Consider the following 27,681-nt stretch of genomic DNA (forward strand, 5'->3'; position numbering starts at 1 on the left):
TAATCAGTTTATTAAGAGTGGGTATTGAATCTTTAAGTTTCATTAAATATACAATTAAGTCGTCTGCAAATAGCGAAATCCATGTTCTAGGCCTGCCATTTCAATTCCCTTTATGCCTGGGCATGTTCTAAGCGTAATTGCCAGGGGTTCCAGGGCCATTACAAATAATAGCGGTGAGAGAGGACAACCCTGGCGAGTCCCGTGGTATAAATTAAAAGGTTTGAAAGTTAAATTATTTGTAATGACCTTTGCTGTCGGGCTATCATACAAAATCTTTACCCACTGGCAAAAGTTCTGACCACATCCAAAACGTCTATTTGAGTACATCAAATAAATAAGACAACTTGACTCTGTCAAATGTTGAGCCGTCCTTCTCATAAACACTATTAAGAACTCGCCTGATATTATGGAAGGCCTGTCTATTTCGGACAAAATCATTTTGGTCAATTCCTATTAGGGAAGGTAAATGATCCTCCAATCGAAAGGCTAAAACCTTGGCTATAACTTTGGCATCGAAATTCATTAAAAAAAAATTAGTCTATATGATTCACATCTGTCTTGGGGCTTATCAGGTTTGGGAATGAGTGTTATTAACGCATCTCTAAGAGAAGGGGGAAGGCAGCCCCTCGAGTAGAGATTCTTTATACATTTCTAATAGCGGAATCACTAATTTATCTTTAAAGGTTATGTATATATCAATTGTTATCCTACCAGGGCCCACTGTTTTACCACTCTTCATCTTCATTATATTATTTAAAACTTCTTCACTAGTTAAGGGTTCATCCAATTGTCTTTTGGCTTCACTGTTCATAGATGGGAACTTGAGATTGTCTAAAAAATATAGTTTGCTGCATACTCTGACCTGTAGATTCTGCAGTATATAATGATTGGAAATACTTGGTGAAAGTTTCATTAATCTCCACCGGATCTGATGTCAGATTTCCAGCTGTTGTGTTAATGCTGTTTATTGCTTTACTCCATTACCCGCTTATTTGTTGTCTAAATAAACATCCAGTTTGCTTAATCTCTGTCTTATGAGTCTGATTCCGTAACAGGTAGGGGGCCCAACCTCATTCATAGGGGCCCAAAATTTCAAGTGGCACCCCTGTAGGCAGGTGAGAAGTCTTGCTCCTCAACAATATGTAGGTTCAAGGGGCAGATGCCAATGCACACAATGCCTGATGTTATCTTGCTGGGTGTTGCTGCTCGTGGCAGAGCTGTGGCCACTAAGCTTGGAACGTCATAGATGGTCAAAGTCTTTCCAGGACGTGTTCTCATCCAGTGATCTGCTGCTCTGTTTATATATTGCTTCAGTGGACCAAAAACACTCCTGTCGAGCGGCTGGAGACGATGTGAGCAGTGGGGTGGGAAAGATAGTAGGACTATCCTGTTTTGACCGACAAAAGTCAATTGCTGCCACAGAGAGGTCTGACCAATGATTGTTGAGGAGGAGCAGCACTTTCGACTCCAGGGTCATACGGGTGTGTCAGGCAAAGTGTTGGAGAAAGGCAAGAAAGTCTACATCCTGCATCCACCCTGAACTATTAGCAGAACCAGTAGAGCCAATGGGACTATTCCTCACAAAGTGGTCCTGGAACTTCTTCCTGGGAAAGATGAAGAATGAGGGAATGGACCGTCATGGTACCTAAAATTTATTTATAAACTTTGATGAGCTTTCATGAACATTTGTAAGTCTTATATGCCTAGATGTGTGTGTATTGTTAGTGTTTGTTTATTGTTACACATTTATTTACATTAGTTTTATTATTTCTATATCTGTATTAATTACTTTTTTTGGTTTCTTTGTATGTTTTTATTATATAGGTGTGTGTGTAGTGATTTTATATAATTACATATTTATTTACCTCATAGTTTTATAATCTGTATATATTTATCTGTATAGGCTACAGCAGGGGTCCCCAACTGGCGGACCGGGGTCCAGACCTTTTTATCCGGACCTCTAAACATTTTTGTTAAAAAGTTTTGGAATAAAAACAAAAATAAATTTTTACCGAAAGTTATTTTTGAACAGGCGTGCGCGAGGGCAGCTATGTCTGTGTCAGGTCCTTTGCAAGAGCCGGGGTCCGGAGAGATCACAAACTTTGGCGCATACACACATTACTATGAGATTCGTGAATGGATTATTATGTCTTTGTCAAAAATTCGAAAAGTGGACTCTGAAAACCGCATCTTTCGAGATGAGTGGACTGAAGCGTACGCGTTCATTTTGCCGTCATCGAGCTCTACGAGGCCCGTGTGTCTTATTTGTTCGGAGTCCGTTGCTCTTATTAAAAGTGGAAACATCAAGCGGCATTTCGAGACAAGACACAACACTTTCAATGAAAATTACCCGCCAGGATCACCCGCGAGGACGAGGAAAATTAGTGAACTGAAAGGACAGTATGAGCGTGCAACACGGGTGATAACACAGTCCCTTACAGCACAGCAACGAGCCTACGAGTGCTCACTTCGAGTACAGTGGATTTTGGGCAAACATAAAAAGCCTTTTACTGACTCTGGAATGGTGAAACGAATTTTTGGAGGTGATGGCAGACACGCTGTTTGAGGGTAAAGAAGGACAGCAGCTAAAACAAAAGGTTCGTCAGATTCCTTTATCATCCACAACAACAACAAGAAGAGCTGAGCTGCTGTCGGAAGATGTGCAGTCCCAGCTTGACAGCGCTATCCAAAGTGCCCCGTGCATTGCGTTAGCTGCTGATGAATCAACAGACGTAAGTGACAACGCTCAGCTCTTGGTGTATGTCCGATTCTATCATGAGGAGACTAAAACATTTGTAGAGGACATTTTAGGCGTCACAGATTTAAAAACGCATACCAGGGGAGAGGACATATATTTGGCCATAAAGGAAATGCTGACACAGAGAAGAATCGATGTAAAAAATGTTGTCTCTATCACCACTGACGGGGCACCGTCTATGATGGGAAGAGAAAAGGGTGCAGTCAGTCGACTGAAAGAGGACAACCCAGAGCTCTTGTCATATCACTGCATTATCCACATGTCTGTTCTCTGCTCCACACTTTCAGAGCACCACGCAGAAGTTATGAACACCATCACCAAACTAGTTAACTTTCTCAGGGCTTCATCAGCTCACCAGCATCATCTGCTCAGGGAGTTCTTAGCAGAAGTAGATGCTCCTGCCAATGACCTGCTCTTGCACTCCAATGTCAGATGGTTGAGTAAAGGAAAAGTGCTGGCTCGCTTTTGGAAGATAAGAAATGAAATTAAAGATTTCCTTGCACAACAAAACAGTCACAAGGCTCAGGTGTTTTTGCACTTTTTAGAACAGGAAAGTAACATGGACACACTGGCCTTTCTGGTTGACATCACAGGGCATTTAAATGACCTCAATCTGAAGCTTCAAGGGAAAGACAATTCTGTGTGTGACTTGGTGGCTGCAGTCCAGTCTTTTCAGAGGAAACTGGACATTCTGAAAATGGATCTTGAGCAGGACTGTACACATTTTCCTTCATTGAAGGAGATACAGGAGAGAAATGTCACTGCTCATTCTGACTTTATCCAAAAGTTGATTGAAAACTTTAAGGCTCGCTATGATGGCTTTACATTGGGAGATCAGCTGATGCTCTTTGTTAGGAGTCCATTTTTTGTTAAGAATGTTATTTCTTTCTCAAAGGAGGCAGTACATATGTACAAATGGGCTAATGCACAGGCCCTTCAAATGGAGCTATTAGATTTACAGGCTGATGTTGTGTTAAGAGAGCAATGTGAATCCTCTGACCCTGTCACATTTTGGCTGCAGACTGTGCCAAAGGCAAAGTTTCCTGTACTTAACAAAGTGGCAGTGTACACATTAACAATGTTTGGCTCTACCTATAGCTGTGAGTCAGCCTTCTCTACGCTAAACATCATTAAGAATAAGTACCGCTCACAACTGACCAATGACCATGTGCATGCATGTCTGAGAATTGCTTTGACTCCATTCCTACCCAGATTTAAGAGATTGGCTGCCAGTGCCAATGCAAATTTCTCACACTGAGCTAAGTTTACAAACTTGCTTGTTTACAATAATGTTTACTTTATTTTTTGTTGCACTAATAGAAGTATTGTTTAACACTTTTTATATAATGCATTATGAGGTGCATTATTTGTTCCATTTTTGCACTTTTGAAATACAATGTTTGCAAGTTTATGTGCAATAGCAGCTGTTCACAACACTGAATGTATTTTTCTTTGAGTGGTTATGAAGGTAAATCATTTGCACCTAATATATTAAGATTCTGACTTTGAGTATTTATTTTTATGCTTCCTGTTGCTGTTATTGATGTTGAAAGGTTTGACATTTGAATATTTGCACTAAAATGAAATAACATACTTGAATGAATTTCAACAACATCAGTTGAATACATTTAAAGATAAAGATTGTATTGTCAATGGTTTTATTGTCAATTTGTTGACATGGTTACAATTTAATAAAAGGGAAGAAAACTGAATTATTGCCGGGTGTTTTTGCATGTCCGGACCCTCGTTTACTGGGCTGATCGGGTTAGTGGACCTCTTGCCAATTTAGTTGGGGACCCCTGGGCTACAGTATGTTTTTATTATTAAGGTCTATAGTTTATAAAATTTTATATAGGTAACAAAAGATTTGTCCCATGTATTTTAAACCACTGAATCATTGTAACTTTTTTTTAGTTTTAATGAATTGTAAACTTTACCTGTTTCATCTACATTCCAGATGTCCTTTGAATAACTGTCTACAAGTTGTTAAAAAAAGAGGACACATCTGTTTTGTTGAAGCTAATTGTGTTACAAATTTTAGGTTGATATCTCAAAAAATGCAATATTAACCAAATGCAGAACCTGTAACATAGTGCGGTTGAGGCAGAGATGAGGCAGGATCCAAATGCAGCACACGCTTTATTTAACAGACCACAAACTATATGTAGCAGTAGGGGAATTCCCCTTTCCCTTGTTTTGTGTTCGTTACCCTTATATGGTAATGGGTGGATGAGGTAATTAAGGCCGGTGTATTTAAGTGTGTAAACGGGAAGCCCTAGAATGTAGGCTTTGTCATACTCGCCCCCTCTTCCGGTTACCGGTGTCATGTTAGCCGAGGTAAGTGAGGAAGGTTATGCATGGCTTCGTGGGGTTTTAAAGAGTATGTGTTTTTCTATCTTTGAAGGATTGCTGTAACCTTTTTGGCTGCGTGCCCTGGGAGTTGCGTCAAGCGCTCATTGAAAGCTTTAAGGTAGGCGATCGCAATGTTGTGATGTGGGTTATATGGGGTTAGTCACGTTTAATGGGGTTTATTGTGTTTTAGCTGGACATTCGTGAGTGCATCCTGACTTCGTGATAACGTTATGTGTGGTTCGTGAGATGTGTGTGATTCTCGTGTGGTACGTATGATTTAGTAAATGTTCTATATCCTTTGAAGTAACGTTAGACTCTGATCTAAGTGTTATGTTTTGTTTGCAGTCTTCCGTGTACAACGTGATTAATTCAGGTCGTGCTGCTGTTTTTCATAATTAGGTTATTTTCTCGTGACTAGATAATAGTTTCTGTGTTTTGTTTTGCTTTCATTTTTACGGTTTGGGTTATTTTGGTTATTTCCTTACCTCGAGGTTTGCTTGACCAGTGTGATTTGGGCCGTTGGCCGTGTGGTGTAATTAATTATATTATATTATATCATATCATATCAGTAGTGTCTCTCTAACGGTCACCTGTTGAGACCAATAACGTTAATTACTGATTTGGTCAATCTTTCTATTTGTGTCGGATGTGATCATTTTGTATCTGTATCGGTCCACTAATCTTTCTTTGTTTCTTTTTTTTGTTTGTTTGTTTGAGTCAAGGCTGAGTGCGCCGAGGGGGAGGCTAGTCACCTGGGTGAACACATTTGTTGTGAGGTTGGAGCACCAGGGTTGAGCACCTCGACTTATTTAGTTTGCTGTGCACACATAAATGGTTGAGTGCACAGTTGTTTAGAGCTAGCTTGCCACCCCTAAAGTAAACTTTAGCCTTGTTCATATATATATATATACACTGCTCAAAAAAATTAAAGGAACACTTTGAAAACACATCAGATCTCAATGGGGAAAAATATCATGCTGGATATCTATACTAATATGGACTTGGTAATGTGTTCTGAACGAAAGGATGCCACATCGTTTGATGGAAATGAAAATGATCAACCTACAGAGGATTGAATTCAAAGACACCCTGGAAATCTAAGTGAAAAAATGTTGCAGCAGGCTTGTCAATTTTGCTGAAATTTCATTGCAGCAACTCAAAATGGTACTCAGTAGTTTGTATGGCCCCCACGTGGTTGTATGCATGCCTGACAACGTCGGGGCATGCTCCTAATGAGACGACGGATGGTGTCCTGGGGTATTTCCTCCCAGATCTGGACCAGCGCATCACTGAGCTCCTGGACAGTCTGAGGTGCAACCAGGTGATGTCAGATGACCGAAACACAATGTCCCAGAGCTGTTCTATTGGATGTAGGTCAGGTGAGCGTGGTGGCCCTTCAATGGTATCATTCCTTCATCCTCCAGGAACTGCCTGCATGCTCTCGCCACATGAGGGCGGGCATTGTTGTGCACCAGGAGGAACCCAGGACCCACTGCACCAGCATAGGGTCTGACAATGGATCCAAGGATTTCAGCCCGATACCTAATGGCAGTCAGGGTGCCATTGTCTAGCCTGCAGAGGTCTGTGCATCCCTCCATGGATATGCCTCCCCCAGACCATCACTGACCCACCACCAAACCGGTCATGCTGAACGATGTTACAGGCAGCATAACATTCTCCACGGCTTCTCCAGACCCTTTCCTGTCTGTCACGTGCTCAGGGTGAACCTGCTCTCATTTGTGAAAACCACAGGGCACCAGTGGCGGACCTGCCAATTCTGGTGTTCAATGGGAAATGCCAATCGAGCTCCCTGGTGCTGGGCAGTGAGCACAGGGCCCACTAGAGGACGTCGGGCCCTCAGGCCACCCTAATGAAGTCTGTTTCTGATTGTTTGGTCAGAGACATTCACACCAGTGGCCTGCTGGAGGTCATTTTGTAGGGCTCTGGCAGTGCTCATCATGTTCCTCCTCGCACAAAGGAGCAGATACCGGTCCTGCTGATGGGTTAAGGACCTTCTACGGCCCTGTCCAGCTCTCCTAGAGTAGCTGTCTGTCTTCCTGGAATCTCCTCCATGCTCTTGAGACTGTGCTGGGAGACACAGCAAACCTTCTGGCATGGCACGTATTGATGAGCCATCCTGAAGGAGCTGGACTGCCTGCGCAACCTCTGTAGGGTCCAGGTATCGCCTCATGCTACCAGTAGTGACACTGACCCTAGCCAAATGCAAAACTGGTGAAAAACAGTCCAGAAAGATGAGTAGGGAAAAAATGTCAGTGGCCTCCACCTGTAAAACCATTCCTGTTTTGGGGGTTGTCTCACTGTTGCCCATCTAGTGCACCTGCTGTTAATTTCATTAACACTAAAGCAGCTGAAACTGATTACCAACCCCCTCTGTTACTTAACTGACCAGGGGTGCGTTTCCCGAAAGCATCGTTGGCCAACTATGGTCGCAAGTTCATCGCAATGTCCATTGAACTCTATTGGTAACGACGGAACTTGCGACCATAGTTGGCCAACGATGCTTTCGGGAAACGCACCCCAGATCAATACCCCAGGAGTTTAACTGACTTGATGCTATTCTCTGATTAAAAAGTGTTCCCTTTATTTTTTTGAGCAGTGTATATATAATTTTTTTTTTTAATTCTTTTTTTATATTATTTTGTGGAGACAATACATTTGTTTTTCTGGTTGTGATGTTTGTTTGATGTGATAACTTGCTTGGATCACGTATGCCTGGAGGAATGTTCTTTTAACATTGTTCTTAGTATTGTTACAATAAATTTGCTAGTGATTTATACTATTTAAAGATACAAGCAGAATATTTTCCTGTCAAATAAAATTATTCATTTGTTTGCTGAATTACACGACTCTGACTTTTCTCTGCACCACCGAACCTGGGTTCCTTTTTATATTTCCTTGGGTGTAATTCCCAAGGTGGCGTAGTCAGGCTATCTGTATTGAGTTATACTACAAAAATACTGCTCCGGTCACATATACAAATTACTCGGGACTCGGGAACAACCAACGTTAACGTGCTACAGCGAACTGTAAGACATACAAGAACTCACAAAGACAAGGCTGAAACACAGGGTTTAAATAATCAGGGACAAACGAGCTAGACAAGATAACAAGGGGGCGTGGTAAATCAGAAACACCTGGGATAACTAATAGACAAGACAGGGAACCATAGAACCTGACAGGACACAAAACCCACATCGTGACAGAACCATACGTCATAGCAGTGTGAGGACGACAGCGCCAGCCTAACAGTCTGATGCCAGAAGTGGACGGAGTTCATGTAAACTATGGCGGAGCAAATGGTAGAACAAGGAAGAGAAGAAGGTAAAAAGAAGTTCGATCTTTGTTGGGTGCAACATACTTAACGTTATACGCTTATGCAAAACGGCTCTAAGTATTTTGTAAGTTAATATTCAACAATACTATTGATCTGTCATTGACATCATAACTGAACTGAGCTGGATGATGACATCACTGTTTTCTCCAGAATGGCTATATAGATTAATTAACTGAATTAATAACTTTCTCTTTTCTTTTTTTTTTTTTCTTTTACAACAGACTGATTTTGTGATGACAGTACAAATAGGTGGGACTGATGTTGTGATGAAGGACAGTACCCCGGCTGCTTCAATGGTTACAACTGGTGGTGAGTGTTTTCATTCAGGGGTTAAATGGTGGTAACATATTGTTGAAATTATGTGGTGTATTTTTATTTTATGATGTGAATAATTTATTTCCAAAATGTCTTCACTGCAACAGGAATGGTTTGTGACATTAAAGACTTGGTCTCTTTATCTTAATCTGTGGTAAAGCTTGCAGATTTTGAGTAAAAATGACAGAGATGAGACAATTGCTCAAGTTGGAAGCAGATGCAGAGCTTGAGGCAACAGTAAGTGGACACACAATGCTTTCAAAAATAGAAACATTGACCATACAACTAATATATTCTTAGTATTTAACTAAAATTATGACTGTGCCATTATTTGTACTGTATTTTATTTTATTTTTTTATTCTAAACTGTTTTAATTATTCTTATTTATTTTGATTATTTAAATTTCTTATATGTAAAGCACTTTGAATTACCATTGTGTATGAAATGTGCTATATAAATAAACTTGCCTTGCCTTATTGGCTACTTTTTATAATCTATTCCTTTGTTCTTTTTGAATACATTCACCACAAACAAGTATGTATAACTACTGAACTGATGCAAACAGTGGAGCACTCGGTTTGCTCTGTTTGTGGTATAAAATGGGATGTCTAATCTCTATCCAGATCAGATGGAGGACCTGCGCCTAGACACAACCACAACGCATCCCTGAAGTATCAGCAGAGGTTGGGTCAACTAGACTCTCCTCTGTGAAGGCCTCAACGACACGCCAGCCATCGGCACTGATCCTCAACAAACTCATCTCCATACCGGCGTGACTCCGACCTGTAACGCTGCCTGAATCATAATCATACACTGTTCGCTCTTTGGCCAGAGGAGAACTGGCCCCCAACTGAGCCTGGGTTCTCCCAAGGTTTTTTTCTCCATTCTGTCACTGATGGAGTTTTGGTTCCTGTCACTGTCACCTTCGGCTTTTGGCTTGCTTAGTAGGGGACATTTAATTTAATATTCAACTATATTATTGATCTGCCTGCATTGACACCATATTTTAGAACTGAACTAAGCTGGACTTATTTTCCTGTTATCACTGTAAAGCTGCTTTCAAAACAATCTGTATTGTAAAAAGCGCTATAAATAAAGGTGACTTGACACATCCCTTTCTAAATGATATTGTAATAGTGTCTTGTGTGCATCCACAGGCTCTTAATTCCTGTATACAGGAATATATTAAAATACCCTGTATGAAGTTTACCAACATATTATGCAACTTTTCAGATCAGCACACTTTAGACAGGTGAAGGTGCAGAAACCCTGATATTTAACCTCAGTGTTGTATTGCATTGTAATTAAAATCCAATTCATACGTTTACACAAGCAAACGTATGGAAAAGAATGAGTTCAAACAAAACATTAACATTAATTGTGTTTTCTTTATGAGACAGTTTTTGCTAATTATTTAATATTGCAACCTCAATCCTGAAAACTGTCACTTAAGATTCCTTGTCTACCGCTCTCAGAAATTGCAGGATGTAAAGTTAAGATACTCTGCACACACGAGACATAACACATAAATTTCATTATTTCATAACAGAAAATTGTTTTCCTGTTGCGACTCTCATTATGCACAGGGAGAATTAAGGGTGATTGGGGCATAAGGTCGAATGGGACAGTATAACTATACAGAGAGTTTATTTTCTCTTATTTTCTTTTTTGCTGAGCCCTAGCTGTGAGACCACATGATCAAAATTGGATGCCCTTATTGGTGTGACATCCTGTAGGTGGGTGGGAAGTTAAAAAAAAATACCAAAAAAAGTGTTTTGGCTCAGTTTACATAAAAGTGTATGTAACACCCCATACACAAAAGAAATATATTAAAAAAAATATTTTCAGGATACATTTTGGAATATATGCAAATATTTGAAATTGGCCCAATAAATATATTTCATACTTATATTTCATATATTTTTGTTATATTTCAGAATATATTTCAATGTATTTTTTTCTGTATGGGTCCCCAAAAGTGTCAAAAATATATGTGGCATATATTCCAAATACATTGAAATATATTCTGAAATATAACAAAAATATATGAAATATAAGTATGAAATATATTTATTGGGCCAATTTCAAATATTTGCATATATTCCAAAATATATCCTGAAAATATATATTTTTAATATATTTCTTTTGTGTATGGGACATATATATTTCATTATAATATAAACTTTTTTCCTGTTCAAATGGATAGGTAACATCCTCAGTATTACAGAAATGTATCATGTGTTGGGCTGATGTTTTTAATGGCAAGAAAGCTTGCACAAGGCCCCTTAACAGATTTCAAATTTGACAAATGATTACATTTATTTCATAAGACGAATTACTGAGAGAAGTAAAAAAAAAATAATAATAATAATTAACAGACGTTTGTCATATTATTATTCTGTCATATTATGACGTTGCAGTTATGTTACCAAGTCATGAAATTACCAAAACATCCATAAAACGTTATCGTGTAACCTTAGGAGACCGTACTGACAACGTTGTCAGTCATTATTTGATGGAAATTAAATTACAGAAATGCGACGTCGATACTATTTTGTCAGTTGGTAAGTCATGAAATTACCAAAAAGTACGAATAAATTACGTAACTGGTACGTTTTTTAGCGGGGAAAACTCATCAATTATCCCCGTGACAGCAGCAGTTCTGCCTCCAACAAGTGCACGGCACACCCATCTCTAATTGAGTTTCTCATCTCTCCGTGTAAAACAGCGCAGAAGGTCGAGATCGGCTTCTTCCACGACGACACAAAACACACAAGAACTTCGATCAAGACTGCAACAAGATTGGACTCGTCCAGGTACTCGTTCATGTACAGTTTGTGTTGTCAGGTCGTTATTAACAGAGTACTGAGTTAGTGATGCAACGAAATGAAAACGCTTCAAATCGAAACCGAAACTAAACTTACTGAGACGGAAAAGTCTGCTTTTAATTAGACTTTGATAGTAAATATTGTAAGATTAGTCGATTATTTCCTCTAACATTCCTCTCAGAAACTCTGTCTCCAGCCGTCATTATTGTGGACATGTTCAGGGCGGGTCTCCGCATGACACATTTTCTGCAATACAGATTTCATTTGCACAAAAGCACGCCTTAAAATATTAAAATAATACGTGTGGATGTGATTGATGTTAAGATTTCATAATGTTGTGGGGTTTTAAATCAAAATATGACTTTATGTTATGAAACAGGACAGCGATTTCATACATGTCCACTGGACACCAGGACTTAATGTTTATTAGCCTACTCATTCTGGGAGACACAACATATATATATATATATATATATATGGAATAAATAAAATATATTATTACGAAAATCTTTACAATTATCACTCCCATTATTACTCTTATTTTTTCATTACAAACACATTAATATGCATCATACAGTGTAAAGATATGGCATGGGAAAACCTGTTTATGGCCATTTTACTCACACACACCACATAAAGCAAAATGGTATATCAAATCATTCTGTTACATCTTTCACAACATAGTTGAGACCCATCTTTATACAAAGTTTGGCTTTTTTTCCGCATAGACATGAACATCACTATCCAAACTTGATTGGTTGTAATTCAAGAATGCTTTGGAATATAAGACAAAACATGTTTTACTGCAAGAAATGTTGTTACAAATTAAGTTATGTTATTAAGTTATGTTACAAATTTTAGGTTGATATCTCAAAAAGCTTTCAGTAAGATTTTGTTTCTAGCCAGTAACACACTTTTTCACTAGATGACATCCAAGCTCTATTACTGACCATATAAGGGCGCTATTTCCATATATGGTTTGAGTGATCTGAACCATATATTTCCATAATTTTCATACAGTTTATGAAGTAGACATCCTTTTCAGAAGTAATCTGGCAGTATTTTATTTGAATTCAACCTTGAATAAACAAATAAATAATTATAATTATAGCTTGCGCCACATCACAAATCGAGAATACGTTTTTTTCTTTGTATTTAAAACATTTTCAGACCTTTTTCACTCAATATATCATGATTTTTCATGTTCGTCGCTATTTCAAATTAAAGGCCTGAATACGCCTAATGAGAATGAAATATTATTGTTGCAAATTGATCAATTACTGCTCGTCTGTAATTTATTTAAAAAAAGGTTTTTAAGGTTTTTACTAAGATATTATTGCTTTAAATTTATACTGGCAAATGTGTGTTAATAAATACACTGGTAAGATTATTTATGAAAATCTATTTTATAGTGCATCCAGAAAGTATTTACTGTGCACATTTTGTTATGTTACAGCTTTATTCCAAAATGGATTAAATGAATTATTTTCCTCAAAATTCTACAAATAATAATGACAACATGAAAGAAGTTTGTTTGAAATCTTTGCAAGTTTATTAATTACAATAAAAATACATAATTACAATACAGAATTTTGGAATAAGGCTGTAACATAACACAATGTGGAAAAAGTGAAGCGCTGTGAATGCACTGTATATTCTTATTCTTCACATGTTTTTACATGTCTTGTTTTTGTACAGATCAATTTCAGATTCAGAAAGAAGAATGTCTAGTACCGTCATTCCCATTCCCACAAACTCGTCGAGGCTGATCATCCAGTTTCAGGCCCCAGGACAAATGGCTCCAGCGACTCAAGGACTTCAGGCTTTCCTGAAAGGCCAACCAAAAGCACTTGGGGTGAGAAATCTTTCAATAAAATTTATTTTTATACGTGTGAAGGAGGAAAGGTACGGAAAAAAATCCAAAAAAGCAGCAGTACAAACATTAACAAACTGTTGTGCAGATCTGGCAACCCTGCTCAGCTAATAACTGTGAGTCACTATTCCCCTGCAATAAGTGCCTGTTTTCTGGTCTTCCTCAGACTGTCCAGATAATGATCGGTCTGCTGATTCTCCTGTTGGGAGTGGCTATAGTCCATCCAGATTCCATCTTTGTCTTCAGTGGTATTCCTTATTGGGGATCTCTCATCGTAAGCAAACAATATACAACTTAAGTACAGTTCTGTCTTTTCTAACACAAGCTACATATTCTAACAGAAGAATCCTTTCTCTCTCCTCTCAGTACATTATCGCAGGATCACTCTGCATTGCTGCAGAAAATAAACTCCATGGCAAAGGCTCCTCCAGTTTGAGTTTGGTATGCGCACATCACTTGTTATTTTCAGGGGTTCAAGTACAAACTTTATTTAATGTAAGACTAAACAAACTGCCCAAAACTGGATGAAAGTAAAAGTATTAATTTCTTTCAAAAAAAAAAAAATTACTGAACCCAAAACTTTTGAACGTTAGTAATTAGGGGTGTAAATCGGACAGTTAATCACGATACGATATCGATTCTCTCAGCCAGCGATACGATGTTTGCCGATACCTCAAAAAATGATATGATACGATTCGATTCAGGGCTATAATCGATCAATCAATCGATATTTAGATATTATGTGCCAAGTGTACACAACCAGTTACGCTTATTAACTCACACTAATACATGCAAAAATATATAACATGAAAGTTTAATTAAACTCTTTGAAAATTGCACACCCTCTCCCAATTAAAAAAAAACAAAAAGACATTATATATGAAAATGAACAAGAACGGAGTTATCTGTTTTTGCAAATTAACTCTATAACACATGAGTTCATTTGCAAAAACAGATAACTCCGTTCTTGTTCATTTTCATATATCATGTTTTTTTTATTTATATTGTGCATTTGAATATCAATCAAACTGCAGCTGGGTTGTTTTGATTAAAGCTGCCGTCGGCAACATTTATTTGATCAAATTCAGTGAAATTGACACTATAATCCGACAGAACAACATAAATAAGGTGGTTTTAGAAAAAAACCCGAGCTTCTAACTCCACCTGGAGCCTGTTATTTGTTTTGCAAAAATCGGGTCCAATCAGCGCAGGGGGGTGTGAGATCTGACTGTCAATCACAGTTCGTGCACACGCCACAGATCCCCCTCCCTCACGCAGACGTGCACGTTACAGTATCACATGCACATGACACGCCTGAAGTTCGCCTGAAGATTGTACGAAGCGTGATGGCAGAGAGAAAATCTACTAACAAGCTTCCAATTCCTCTGTTATTGCTATATATGGGTAGATTAGCCAGGGCAGCCTACCTCCGAGTCCATGGTGTTGATCGATGCTGAAGAGACGGACGCGTTCACAGAAAATCAGGTACACACGCACTGACGATGGGCGGGTGCTCGTTGGTAGTGGGGGAGGGGCATGGGAGTTGTAAACATTCAAAATTTTGGCTAAGTCCACTCAATCTGCCAGACTTGCCGACTGCAGCTTTAAGTATTAATAACAAAAAAAAGTTCTTTGAAAGAATTTTTTATATATATTTTTTTTGTGTGTGGCAAAAGCACATAACTCCACATTTCATGTTTCAGAGTCAAACAAAGCCAAGTAATTAATATGATACATAATAAAACACTTGGTTAAACTTTGTAACGTTAATCTTCTCAGCTGACATAGACGCCTGACAAACTTTGTTGTTGTGATTAACGTAGCCTACACGCAATACAGAGAGCTTTTCCCTCACCACATGCTGTTTTAGCAAGATTCCGTGAAAAAGTTTCAGCTTTTATTTTCCTTTAATTTCCCGAAGAAGATATCACGGGTTCATCAAGTTCGCTGAAATCCATCCTCGATCACTTTTAGTCAGCTTTGACGAAACTCCTCTCAGCTAGCGCGTCTTTTCAAAGTGACAAGCAAGCAGCCTTGTCACCTGACCTGAATACTGCGTACTGATTCGCTAAAACAGACTTTTCGGGGCTTGTCGTTTCTGCTGTAAAACATGAACTCGCGATCCCTTGACAGTGGAAAATACCGGCTTTTGTGACAAAGGGTTCAGTCAATCATGTCAGGCGTCTATTTCAGCGGAGAAAAGTTACGTGAGGATGTGGAGTGTGTCAAAATAAAGGTACCGTATATCGATATTTTATGTGTGGTATCGATGCATCGTATCGTTAGACGTTTGATCGATGCATCGATCCATATCGATGTATTGTTACACCCCTAGTAGTAATGATTTCTGAAGGATCATGTGACACTGAAGACTGGAGTAATGGTGCTGAAAATTCAGCTTTGCATCACAGAAATAATTATATTTTAAAGTATATTTAAATAGAAAAATAAATATAATTTTAAATTGTAGTAATATTTCACAATATTACTGTATTTTTGAGCAAATACATGCAGGCCTGATGAGCATAAGAGACATCTTTCAAAAACATTAAAAGTGTTATATGTGGATGATATGAAAACACCAACAAACATTCATAATACTTCACCTTTTGCACATTTTGTTATGTTACAGCCTTATTCCAAAATGGATTAAATTCATTATTTTCCACAAAATTCTACTAATAATACCCCATAATGACAACGTGAAAGAAGTTTGTTTGAAATCGTTGCAAATTTATGAAAGAAAGAAAGAAAAAAAAAATCCCATGTACATAAGTATTCACAGCCTTTGCCATGACACTCAAAATTGAGCTCAGGTGCAATCCTGTTTCCACTGATCACCCTTGAGGTGTTTCTACAGCTGGATTGGAGTTCACCTGTGGTAAATTCAGTTGATTGGACATGATTTGGAAAGGCACACACCTGCCTATATAAGGTCCCACAGTTAACAGTGCATGTCAGAGCACAAACCAAGCCATGAAGTGTCTGTACAGCTCTGAGACAGGATTGTGTCGAGGCTCAGACCCATTTTGGTTTAAGCCTATAACATATCAAAATGTGGAAAAAGTGAAGCGCTATGGATACTTTCCGGATGCTCTGTAAATGGTTCATTGGATTGACTATGCTTAAAATCCATTATATTTTCATAAAGATCAATGAAGTCAAAATAGAAGGCAGTTTGCAAAGAAATCGTTGATCTCCAAATTACCTAGTTTTACATGATACAAATATAAATTAATGCATTGCTATTCTATTAAAATGAAGACACAATATTATTTGTCTATTGTAAAATAGTACATAGAAGAATAGTTCCACCCACAGACACCTGTATTATATTTGAAGTTCTTAGACTCTTATTATATTTGAAGAGAGATATTGCCATTGTATAATTGTACTGTCTTCATGAGTCATTTGTACTTGGGCCTTATAATTGCAACTTGCAACTTTATTATTATTATTTTTTTTATAGTGCTCCATATATTAGGGCTGAACGATTAATTACATTTGCGATAATATCGCGATATGATGAAATGCGATTTTTTTTTTTTTTTTTACCACAAAGCTGCGATTACAGTCTGGTCACGTGACACGCGAGAGTTAACCAGTCTGTATTGCAGATGAAGCATCAACTTGGCACGCTAGGCATATAGGCCTGGCTACAGGAAATAACAGTTTATGTTTCATTTATGTGATATTGTGTTATAGATTCTCTCCAACGAATCTGTATTGATTGAGATCATTTCAGATTTATGTCTGAGCTTAGTTTTAAACACAGATATGTGATGATGCGTTTGCTTTACAAACAACCGTATTCTGCTTGCTTCTAATTCCTCTGTCTCACACACACACGACACCACTCGAACCTTACAATAAATAACCTTTAATAAAGTTTGGAAAAGTTTAAGTGAATTACAAGGACATTCGCGGGCTTCATTGCACAAGATATGAGATGCGCGCGGTCTGCGTGATGTTACTCTTGTAGTGCGCGGTCTCGCCCGCCGGTATTTTACTTATAAATGCTCTACGAAGGCATCATATGTCTTGGAATGCAGTTGGCTTATATATTAAAAATATGAAAATCACAGACAGAAGCTGCTTTCAATTTCAAATACTCACGTGCGCTTTGCGAAAAGTGTTTGAGCATGCGGCTGTGAGCGACTCGTCTACGTGGTTAAATGTACTTGCATCTCAAAATGTGACACAGTCAGTTATATCTTAAGTTATTAAACAGACAGGACAAACCACATCTTATAATTTTCAAAAGAGATGAACACGCCAAGCCTACTCTTAAATACTGAAAGCACTCTTTGATTATTGCTTGTAATATTTTTTTCCCCTCTTTGTTATTTGTTTTGAAGCTATATTAGTTAAACTTATTAACATGTAATTGTATTAATTTAGTTTTTTAATGTGTAATTATTATAAGTAGGCCTACTTATAATTATGTAATTCAATATTTTAAGTTTTATTAAAGGTGCAATGCGCAACATTTCATGTTAAAAATACCCGTTTTTCTAACCCATACATTGCTTAAACAATTGCCTGATGGGCTGAATGAGCCCTTCTCTGATCACTGCGATTGCCTCTATAATCCTGTACAGTAAAATAAATAAGAGGGATTCGGGACGGAATTTGAGACTGGGCGTGACGTCATGCGCGTTCACGCTCACCTGGCTATGTCTGGCAGGTTTGTGTATTCGCCGCTAGTAGTGGGAAGTTCGGATCATTTTACTGACTCGGATCTTTGAGTCTCGTTCAGCAAAATGAACGAATCTTTTTTCGAGTCATTTCGTTAATTTCAGTATAATATAAATAAAATGGCATGTTAAATATTCCAACACATCTAAGTTAGTATTTACGAAAATGTTGATTACATTTGTAAAAAGAATAAAACTATAGGGTAATGCAGCCAAAGCCAAATTCTAAGAAACCGAAATGTTTTATTAATTGATTAGTTGTTGGGTCTTAAGTTCAGGCTATTGCAGTCTGACTCTGTTAGTTCACCTCACCTCCTGATCCGAGATGTTCTTTCCTTTGCAACTTCATATTTATCACGTTTGTTCTCCTCCTCTCGTGTCTCGAGACGTTAGTTGCATCGACTCGTCAGTGTCTGACTCTGATCTGTCTGCTGGGCCGTGCCGTGTGTGATACAGCAGGGTCGTAAACAGAAACGATTAGTTCATCTTTCGAGTCTCGAGTTCGGGTTCGGGTCTGAGTCTTTCGTTCTTCCTGTCAGTCCCATAGACTATGCTGTCAGTAGCGGAAAGAGAAAAGATAAGTTCATCTCTCGAGTCTTCGGGTTCGAGTCGTTTGTTCATCAAGCCATAAACCCATAGCACTATGCAGAAACAGAAATGATTAGTTCATATATATATATATATATATATATATATATATATTATACATTAATATGCTAAAGGCCTATAAGCTATGTTACAAAGGTGTAGGTTTCAAAATTTAGGTGACTAAAAAAATCACTAAAATAACACTAAAAAACAGTTTTTAATTCATTAATAACACAAGGACAAAAAAAAATCATATAACAACTCAATAGAGAAAAATAAACTACAATTCAATTCAATTATACTTATACAAATATGGGAAATATGTTGACTATTCAAGTATATGTCTATGATATTAACTGAAAATTATAATCCACTGTAAACAAGTCTCATCAAAGCGGGTTTCCCCTATCATAAGGATAAAGCTTTGCATTAACCAACTCTTAAATATTCAATGTTACTGAAAATCATTTTTTCAGATTTATAACTTTATTACCTCTGAAGACATTATGACTGTAAACAAAAGATTTGTGCGGCTGATGCTTCTTTGGTTATGAACAGCTCGTGCTCGTGCAAGCGTGCGTGTGCGTGTGGTCCATGAGCTTGCACATCTCTGGTTGCAGTTTCGCTTGTCGCCAGAGGGGGCATAGTTCTGCAAAAACTCAGAGACTTGCGCAATGCACCTTTAATAAGATCAATTAAAGAAAAAAATTTGATCGGCTCACGAGGTGCCTAAAGATTCCCTTCCCTATTTTACAATGATTTATTGCTTGTTTTTGTTGAATAATAGAAAAGATAAAGAGCTTAAAATAATCGCATATTAAATCGCAATTGCAATATTAGTAAAAATAAATCGCAATTATTTTCCAAAATCGTTCAGCCCTACCATATATATTGTTTCATGATCTGCTTTAACACTCTGGGTAAAGTGCTTTATAACTAATTAACTTGTTTTTCTGTCTATAGGTGAAAGCTTCAGTTGGAATGAACATCTTAAGTGCTTTAACTGCAGGCATTTCCATTTTTATCCTTTCAAAGGAGTTGTTTATAGGATATATCCCTTACTGCTATGATAGATATGACTGTTATAATTACAAGGTATGTTAACAACTTTTCTAGTCACAGTTTTACTTGCATTTAATAGAAGAATTTAATAGACCTCTTCATGTTACTGATCATTTACGTAAATCACAGCTTTACATTAACACCCGCCAAATGCGTGTGTATTTCAGCAGTGGCGTGTTGCAGTCACTCCTACTAGCCACTTCGGCAGACTGAATTTCATATATACATTTATCAATTGAAGTCTTTTAAAAAGTCATCTGAAATAATAAACTAAGTGCAATGTAGTGGTCAAAAATAGCAACAGCGAGTTACACACAAACCCGCCTCTCCTCACTCACTCTTTTTTTTTTGCTCCAGAAATTTATTCAGACACCTTCAACATTTCTCACATTATCAGTTTATTCGCTATAGTTTAGAAAATGATAATAACAAACTACAAGAACTCGTTTCACTGGTTTTGTCCACCCTTCTGTTAGACTGTCTCACAAATCAATTAGGTTGATTAGCTGTCAGCTGTTAAATTTAATTACATAATACCAATTTAGGTCAACCAATTTCCAAGAAATGCTTAATTTTGTTCCTCTGTGTGTAAAAAGGTCACATTAGCAATTAAAGAAAAAACATTAAAGCAAAACATGGTCAGATCAAAGTGTCTGAATAATTTTTGGTAATTTTTATACATTTTACTGGTAGTCACTGTATGAAGAATATTTGGATGAGGAATGTCACAGTTTACTTTATTTTGTTATCATCACTTGCATAAATTAACTGTACTGTAGTTGCACCCACTAGTAAAAAAAAAAAAAATACCAAAAAATATTTCTGGTGTCTGAATAAATATTTGGTTTGACTGTAGCTGGCAAATTATGAGATAGTATTAAACATATCTAGTATCTAGCAGTTTTTCCTCATGGTATTGTTAAAAATTGTAGCCTGTGAAAATGCTGAGTGGCTTGTAACTTCTGAAAACCACTCGACACAGTGTCTAGTGAACAAAAAAGTTAACGTCAAGCCCTGTTTACCATGCAAGAAGGCTTTGACATTATACGTTTAGTTTGATTTGTTATATTACCATATTAACCTCAAGGATTGTACATTCTGCACTTGCAGCCAGCGTATGAATGAGTAACTATCATTTATTTTATTGATATTTGTGCTAATGATGAGTGTTTTCTCAGACCCTCTTCTGGAGGATCCATGCTGTGTCCTTTGTATTCACTATCCTTGAGTTTATCATCTCCATCGTTCTGTCAGCATTTGCCTGTAAAGCCAACGCCTGTTCTCCACAGGTGAGTGATGTGTTCAGGGCTAGAAGCTGAGTGGCCGCTATGGTTGCTAAGCAGTTGCTAGGGTTTTCTGGGTGGTTGCTAGGACATTGCATATTGACAGAAAGACAGGTAGTTTTTCAATTTCTATTGTTTTCAATAATCTGCACAAGGCACAAGTTTCAACACCAAAATATTTTAGCAAGATTTTTGTCTTTTCCTTTTTCCATTTGAAATACAGTGCTGTCTATAAACCTGTGATACTAGAACTGTCATCCAATGTTATTAAATTTATATTGCAGTAAGAAGGTATAAAACGCAATGTGTATTTTTCCGAAGGTGCTTCCACGTTACCAAGTTGTTATTCCACAGTCCTATGCCTTTAGACCCAATCCATCAGAGGTAAGAGAAGCTTGTTTTTCAATCTCACTGTTTCCAGTTTCCACACCAAAACATTTTAGCAGGATTTTTGTCTTTACTTTTTCCATTTGAAATACAGTGTTGTCTATAAACCTGTAATACTAGAACTGTCTGCAAATGTTATTGAATTTATACTACACTAAGAAGTTGTGCAATAAGATGTAAGAATTACATGTGCATTTTTCCAAAGGTGCGGCATGTTCACCAAGATGTTTGTTGTGTTGATTTTCCTTGGTGCGTTTGGGCCTAATCACTCCCGTGATCTTAACAAATCAGAGGTAAGAGAAGCTTGTAGCACCAGTCTAATGGGACTTTGTGTAAAATGGTTTAAAAAAATCCATGATCTATTATTTGGATTAGTGTTGCTTTTATACATATGACCCATTCAGGGATTGCGGGTATTTTTCAAGTAGAGAAAGAAAACATAGGATTTTTTTTTTTCTGTTAAACTTTTCTTTTCATAGAACACGTATTTGCTAGTCTTAAGATTGTAAGATTTAAAATATTGATTCTGAAAATCAATGTACTAACAGAAACATCTGTCAACTCTGTTGTATGGGTCAAAAACATACAATTAACAAATGTAACACAATTCAAAACCCTGTCTTTCTTAAAGGGACAATATGTAGCTTTTTAGGTATTTTATTATCTAAAATCAATATTTTTATTCATAAATATGCCCTCAATGGTGTACAAATACCTATGCCAATGATCAGACTAATCCTCGTAAACGAAGAATTTATTATCTTTATATACATGGGATGGGTAGGTCCACGGAGGCTTCCATGTAGTTCCGCCATCTTGAAAAACTATAATAGCAGAGAGGGACAAAAAGTACTAGGCCAACGCGTTTCCACAACGCGTTTCGTTCAGAGCCAGCGTCACGTGACTGAAGTCAACAGAAGCGGAGAAGCAGAGCAGAGAGAGGCGCTTGTCACTGCCGCGGCAAGTTTAAAAGGATGCACTGCACGGTTATTTATACACTGTTCATTCATACATATGCTGAGTCACAGGATGAGTCCTCGTTGTCGAAAAAGTCAAAAATAGACCGTAAAAGGAAACGTGACCGGAGATTACAAAAACAAGGGTTAATGTCGGGATAGCTAATGCAGGAGAAAGCTTTTAAAAGAGACCCTGAAGTTGCCTGCTTTCTTCTCGACAGGTAAGTCAATGTTACGGTCTTAATTACAAGCTTTTTTTCATTGCTTTGTTGTGAACTTTATTATATAGACAGTAGAACATTTATAGTTATATCTATTTATCTATTCTATTCATAGTAAGTTAAACAGGCTCTTTGATGAATAGCAGCTATTGAGTAAAGGAACGTTAGAGAAGGCGCTGATGATGATGATATCTAACAATGCACGTACTTCAAAAAATATAACGAATAAAGGCGGCATTACTACTAACTACCATAGTTAATGTTTTTCACAGTCAGTAATTTATACTGTAACATTCTTTTTTTCGTTGATTCAAGTTTCAGTTTGTTTTAAATAACAAACCTGTTCACCCGAAGAAAAACTCGAAGTGCTATTATAAGACATCCTGTCATAGCTTTTTGGTACATAACGGCAACCGTAGATGCAACGCGCATTTGGAAAAGTGAGGCGCTGGAGAGCATTATTCGTTTGAATGCAAAATACAGTTTCACCACTAGATGGGAGAAATTCCCACTTAGTGTCCCTTTAAAGGGGGGGTGAAATGCTATTTCATGCATACCGGTACTGAGTTTTTTACTCTGTTAAAGAGTTGGATTCCCATGCTAAACATGGACAAAGTTTCACAAATAAAGTTGTACGTTTGATGGAGTATTTCTGTGGCAAAAATACTCCTTCAGGTTTGTCACAAGTTTCGGAAAGTTTTTTTCGAGTATGGGCCTGTGTGACGTCAGATGGGGCGGAATTTCCTTATACGGGTCCTAAGGGCACTTCTCCCGGAAGGGCGCGCGCACTCGTAGACCAGAGCGACGAGCGAGAGAGCGAAAGCAGTACACCCATCAAAGCACTGTGCTCGGCTTTAGGGAAGTCAATGTCACCAAAGAAGTGGGTTTTTGGTTGCCAGTGCAAGACAACCCTGCACAGATTCACAAAGAACCCAGTTTTAAGGGACCAGTGGATGGAGTTTGTTTTTCCAGAGCATCAACGGAGTTGTGCAAGTGTTTTTGTTTGTTCCCTGCATTTCGACGATGATTGTTTTATAAACAAGGCCCAGTTCGACGCCGGATTTGCAGATTGTCTAATGCTTAAGGATGGAGCAGTTCCAACGATAAAGGTTCACGGCCGTGCGTCGAAACCGCAGGCAGTGAGTAAAACTGGTTCAAATGTCTGTGTGTTGTTAGCTATCGGTGCGTAAGCACAGCAAGTAAACAGTGAACAGCGCTCGTGATTCTTTAGCTCCGCCCGCACGGCCCGCCTTCAGCCGCTCGTTTTTTTCCGGAAAGACTCGGAACAGCCTATCTTTCTTTTATAAATATAATAAAACTAAAGACTTTTTGGAGATATGAAGGATGCAATACTACTCTATATGTACTCAAGATTAACATGAGATTGACTGAAACTGAGTGTTTCACCCCCCCTTTAACAGAACTTTTGTCTCATCCATTAATTCAACTTTAAACCTAATAAGACAAGATACTTTTTTGTTTTGGAGTAAAAATATCAATATATGAATTGAAATGAAATAAAATAAATGAAAAGTTGCCAAGATGGTGTGCAATTTCTCTAAACATAGCTTTAAAAATGAATAAAATCCTTTAAAATGTCACGTAGTAAGAATAATTATGCTAATCAGCTTCTAATCAATTTGTTAACAATGATTCATGATCATTTTTAAAGCAAAACCTTAAACAAACAGAGCTGACATTGACTACGTTTACAAGCTGTCAATATCCGGGTTATGGTCGGGTTAAGGTCACTATTTGGGTTTCTGAAACATTCGGAATAACCCGTTTACATGCGTGAGCAGAGAGTTACTCCTGTATACATGGAATTTGTAATCAATTGGCAATATCCCGATGTAAACGGCGACGCACAGTTAGCGTCTGGACGTACGGACAACCTTAAGATGCAATATGCGTCATTTCCGATTCTTCTTCCTGTATCCAAAGACAACAACAGCAGCAGCAGCACGCGGATAATGAATAGTTCGGTGCAGATAGTGATCGCCTTTGTTTGCGCTTTCCTCCTCGCTCCAAAAGTGTGGTTCTGTGCTGCGTCTCGCCATGTTTACCTCTACTTCTTGTTTACTTCCGGTATACTGCACGCGGGTTTCTGTATACGCCGTCTCTACTCAAAAGACCAAGATTCCTTGCGAATAGAACATGCGCAGAACACAAATCAATGTTCCTTTTGATGGGGATATGCCGATACGCGTTTACATGACCAAATATTCGGGTTAGAAAAGGGGTACCCCAGGGATCATATCCAGGTTTTTAAAAACCGGGATATGAGCATATTCGGGGTTTTGCCGGTGTTTACATGGCCGTGCGCGACCGGGTTATTGCTAATATTCCGGTTTTGAACAGGTTATTGGCTGCATGTAAACGTAGTCATTGATGGTAACAGAGTTTATATCAATAACAGAGTTGACCTCCACTAGTTAAAATACCCAAAACATATAAATTATTATGTGCAAGAATTGATTAGAATGATCAATAAATAAGCATTAAAGCTGATTGTATACCTGTTTTTCTTGCAGATACCTCTGGTGAGCGACTCTTCTGTGAATCACAATCTTGCAGATGTTCCCCCACAATACAGTAAAAGTGCTGATCCTAAATATGAATATTAAAAAGTGGACAGAGCTGTGGTCCTGCCGCTGGGTTTGATGCTTTCTCAGGACACACGGGTTCTTCCAGTGATTCCAGTGACTAATATGCTTTAGTCTAAACACATCTTTTTCTCTCCGTTTTGGCCTTCGTCCACACTGAGATGTGTTTTTATTAATGAAAACAAAGCTTTTTGAAAATGTTCTCCAAAGTGGATAAATTTGAAAATGCAGTTTGGACTGTCAAAACGGAGGTATTTGAAAACGATGAGGATGAAGTTTAGTCATGTGACGCAAATTGTACCAATAGATTTTGTGTTGTTGTACTGGTATTGTGCCTCTTATATACTGTTCACTTTTACACTGTTGCGTTGTTGTACCGGTATTGTGCCTCTTATATACTATTCACTTTCACACTGTTGCTAAAATATGTTACTTTGCACACTCTTCAAATCACAGTCCTGCAAAGATGACAGAAAATTCACTCACATTTGTTGTCCTGCAGTAAAATATCAGAGCAGTTGTGTTTTAGACCAAATATACAATGGTGACTATTGAACGCACATAAATGCCACCACAATGTTGTAAATACGAGTGGGAAGCTCAGGATTTTCTTTAAGCCTCGATCTGTACGAGTTGTGTGCATGTCAGTGAGAAACATGGTGGAAAACCACAATACTTAAAGGTATTTAGCAGTGATATTGTCAGGCTTTTCTATTTACAGCGAAGTAAGCTAATTGCCTACACAATATATTATAGTATTATAATATTACTGTATAATATGTAACGTTAAGGTATACAGTGTGTGTAAGAGCCATTATGCTCTATTTATAATTTGTTGTAGTTCCACTGTTGGACACTGGGTGGAGTGTGGGTTTAATAGGTATATAGGTAGCCAGAGAGCAAGTGAAGTCAAGTGCAACTAATGAGAAAAGCAAAAAATGTTGACCTTGTCAGGATCGGATGTGGACATGCTAACTTGTGGATTATAATGTGTTTTGGCATTGGAACTGTGACAAATAAAGGGATAAATGCATTACTGGACTGGAAGCATCTTGTTTGGATCTCACGCGTCAGAAATAATCCTACAACACCTCTAAGTGACAAGAAGGCCATTGTCGCTACACAGTGGCTTAATAACTAAATTAAAAACATAAAAAAGCAAAACACACCTAATGCACATTCCTTGTTCTTTATTTTCTAGAAGTAGAGTTCAAGAACCTTGCTGTATGTTTGTGTAATTAAGATTATGTTGCAAATTAGCTCTATGAAATATTAATAATCAATAATAACTTGTTATAATTGATTATGAATATTTGGATCAGTTAATAGTCTTGTACATGTCTTAGAATTAATGAACAATTAACACTGAGTGTTCACGGGCAAAACAGGTTAATCGATTGTAATATTAATTTACAACATTAAGTTGTTTAAGTTAATTAATCTCACTGGTTCTTCCAGTGATTCAGGTCTTGTCCACACTAATACGTGTGGCATCTTTTAAATGCTGTTTAAACTTGTGACAATTTTTGATAAATAATAATGCTGTTAAAAAAGAAAAATAATTTTTCTCTCCGTTTTGTCCTTCTGTCCACACTGAGACACATTTTTATTAATTAAAAAACGTTCTCCAAAGTGGATGAATTTGAAAACACTGTTTTCACGTTGTAGTGTGGACTGTCAAAACTGAGTTTTTTTTTTAAAAACATTGAGTAAGTTTAGTCATGTGACACATATTCATGTTTATACCAGTATTGTGCCTTTTATGTACAATTCACTTTCACACTGTTGCTAAAAAATGTTACTTTACACACTCTTCATATCACAGTTTTTTCAAAATACAAGACAGAAAATGTACTTGCATTTTGTTCTTCAGTAAAACATGAGAGCAGTTGCGTTTTAGACCAAACATATAATGGTGACTGAGTGCATCAGTGAATGCTGAGATATTTTGCTAAATAAAATAATCCTGTCAGAAGAATTGTGCGATAAATGTATTATTTACTTTTCCATCTGTATCATCTCAGTGAGCTTTTGTGAGGTTTTACGCATGTGCATGTATTTTTTCACTAAAAAGAAGACACGAATGTAATCACTGGATCAAATAGTAAGTACAGACACTTGTGAGTAAAAACACTATTCAAGATACTGCTTGTCAGTGAAATTCACTCTTTCTCTCTTTCACAAGTTCACATCTACATATAATTATTACGGTAAAGGTTATGCGTATTTGGCGTGCTGTCCGGGTGGAGGGCTCCGAGCTCAAATTTCTGCCCGAACCCAGAGTACTCCCCCTGTTGGTAAGAGTAGATGGAACTAGAAGTGAGGAGATGGAACTAGAAGTGAGGAGATGGGGTGGAGGTGGGATGCTGATAAACTGTCAAGGAACAGAGGTGGGTTCT

At 37.7% G+C, this 27,681-nt stretch overlaps 1 protein-coding gene across 1 annotated transcript in view; it reads left to right on the forward strand.

Annotated features, from left to right (window-relative positions):
• The window catches only part of LOC307157411 (membrane-spanning 4-domains subfamily A member 4A-like), a 39,710-nt gene extending 13,402 nt beyond the window's left edge, over positions 1-26,308 (forward strand). The window contains exons 2-8 of the mRNA XM_079869343.1: positions 13,308-13,464; positions 13,649-13,756; positions 13,849-13,923; positions 19,731-19,862; positions 21,008-21,118; positions 21,434-21,496; positions 25,211-26,308. Of these exons, the coding sequence (XP_079725469.1) occupies positions 13,333-13,464; positions 13,649-13,756; positions 13,849-13,923; positions 19,731-19,862; positions 21,008-21,118; positions 21,434-21,496; positions 25,211-25,303 (714 nt within the window). The 5' untranslated portion in view covers positions 13,308-13,332 and the 3' untranslated portion in view covers positions 25,304-26,308. The remainder of the gene's footprint in view (positions 1-13,307; positions 13,465-13,648; positions 13,757-13,848; positions 13,924-19,730; positions 19,863-21,007; positions 21,119-21,433; positions 21,497-25,210) is intronic.
• The last annotated feature ends 1,373 nt before the right edge of the window (positions 26,309-27,681 follow it).

The sequence above is a fragment of the Squalius cephalus genome (genome assembly GCF_949319135.1).
Source record: "Squalius cephalus genome assembly, chromosome: 4".
Taxonomy (NCBI): Eukaryota; Metazoa; Chordata; class Actinopteri; order Cypriniformes; family Leuciscidae; genus Squalius; species Squalius cephalus.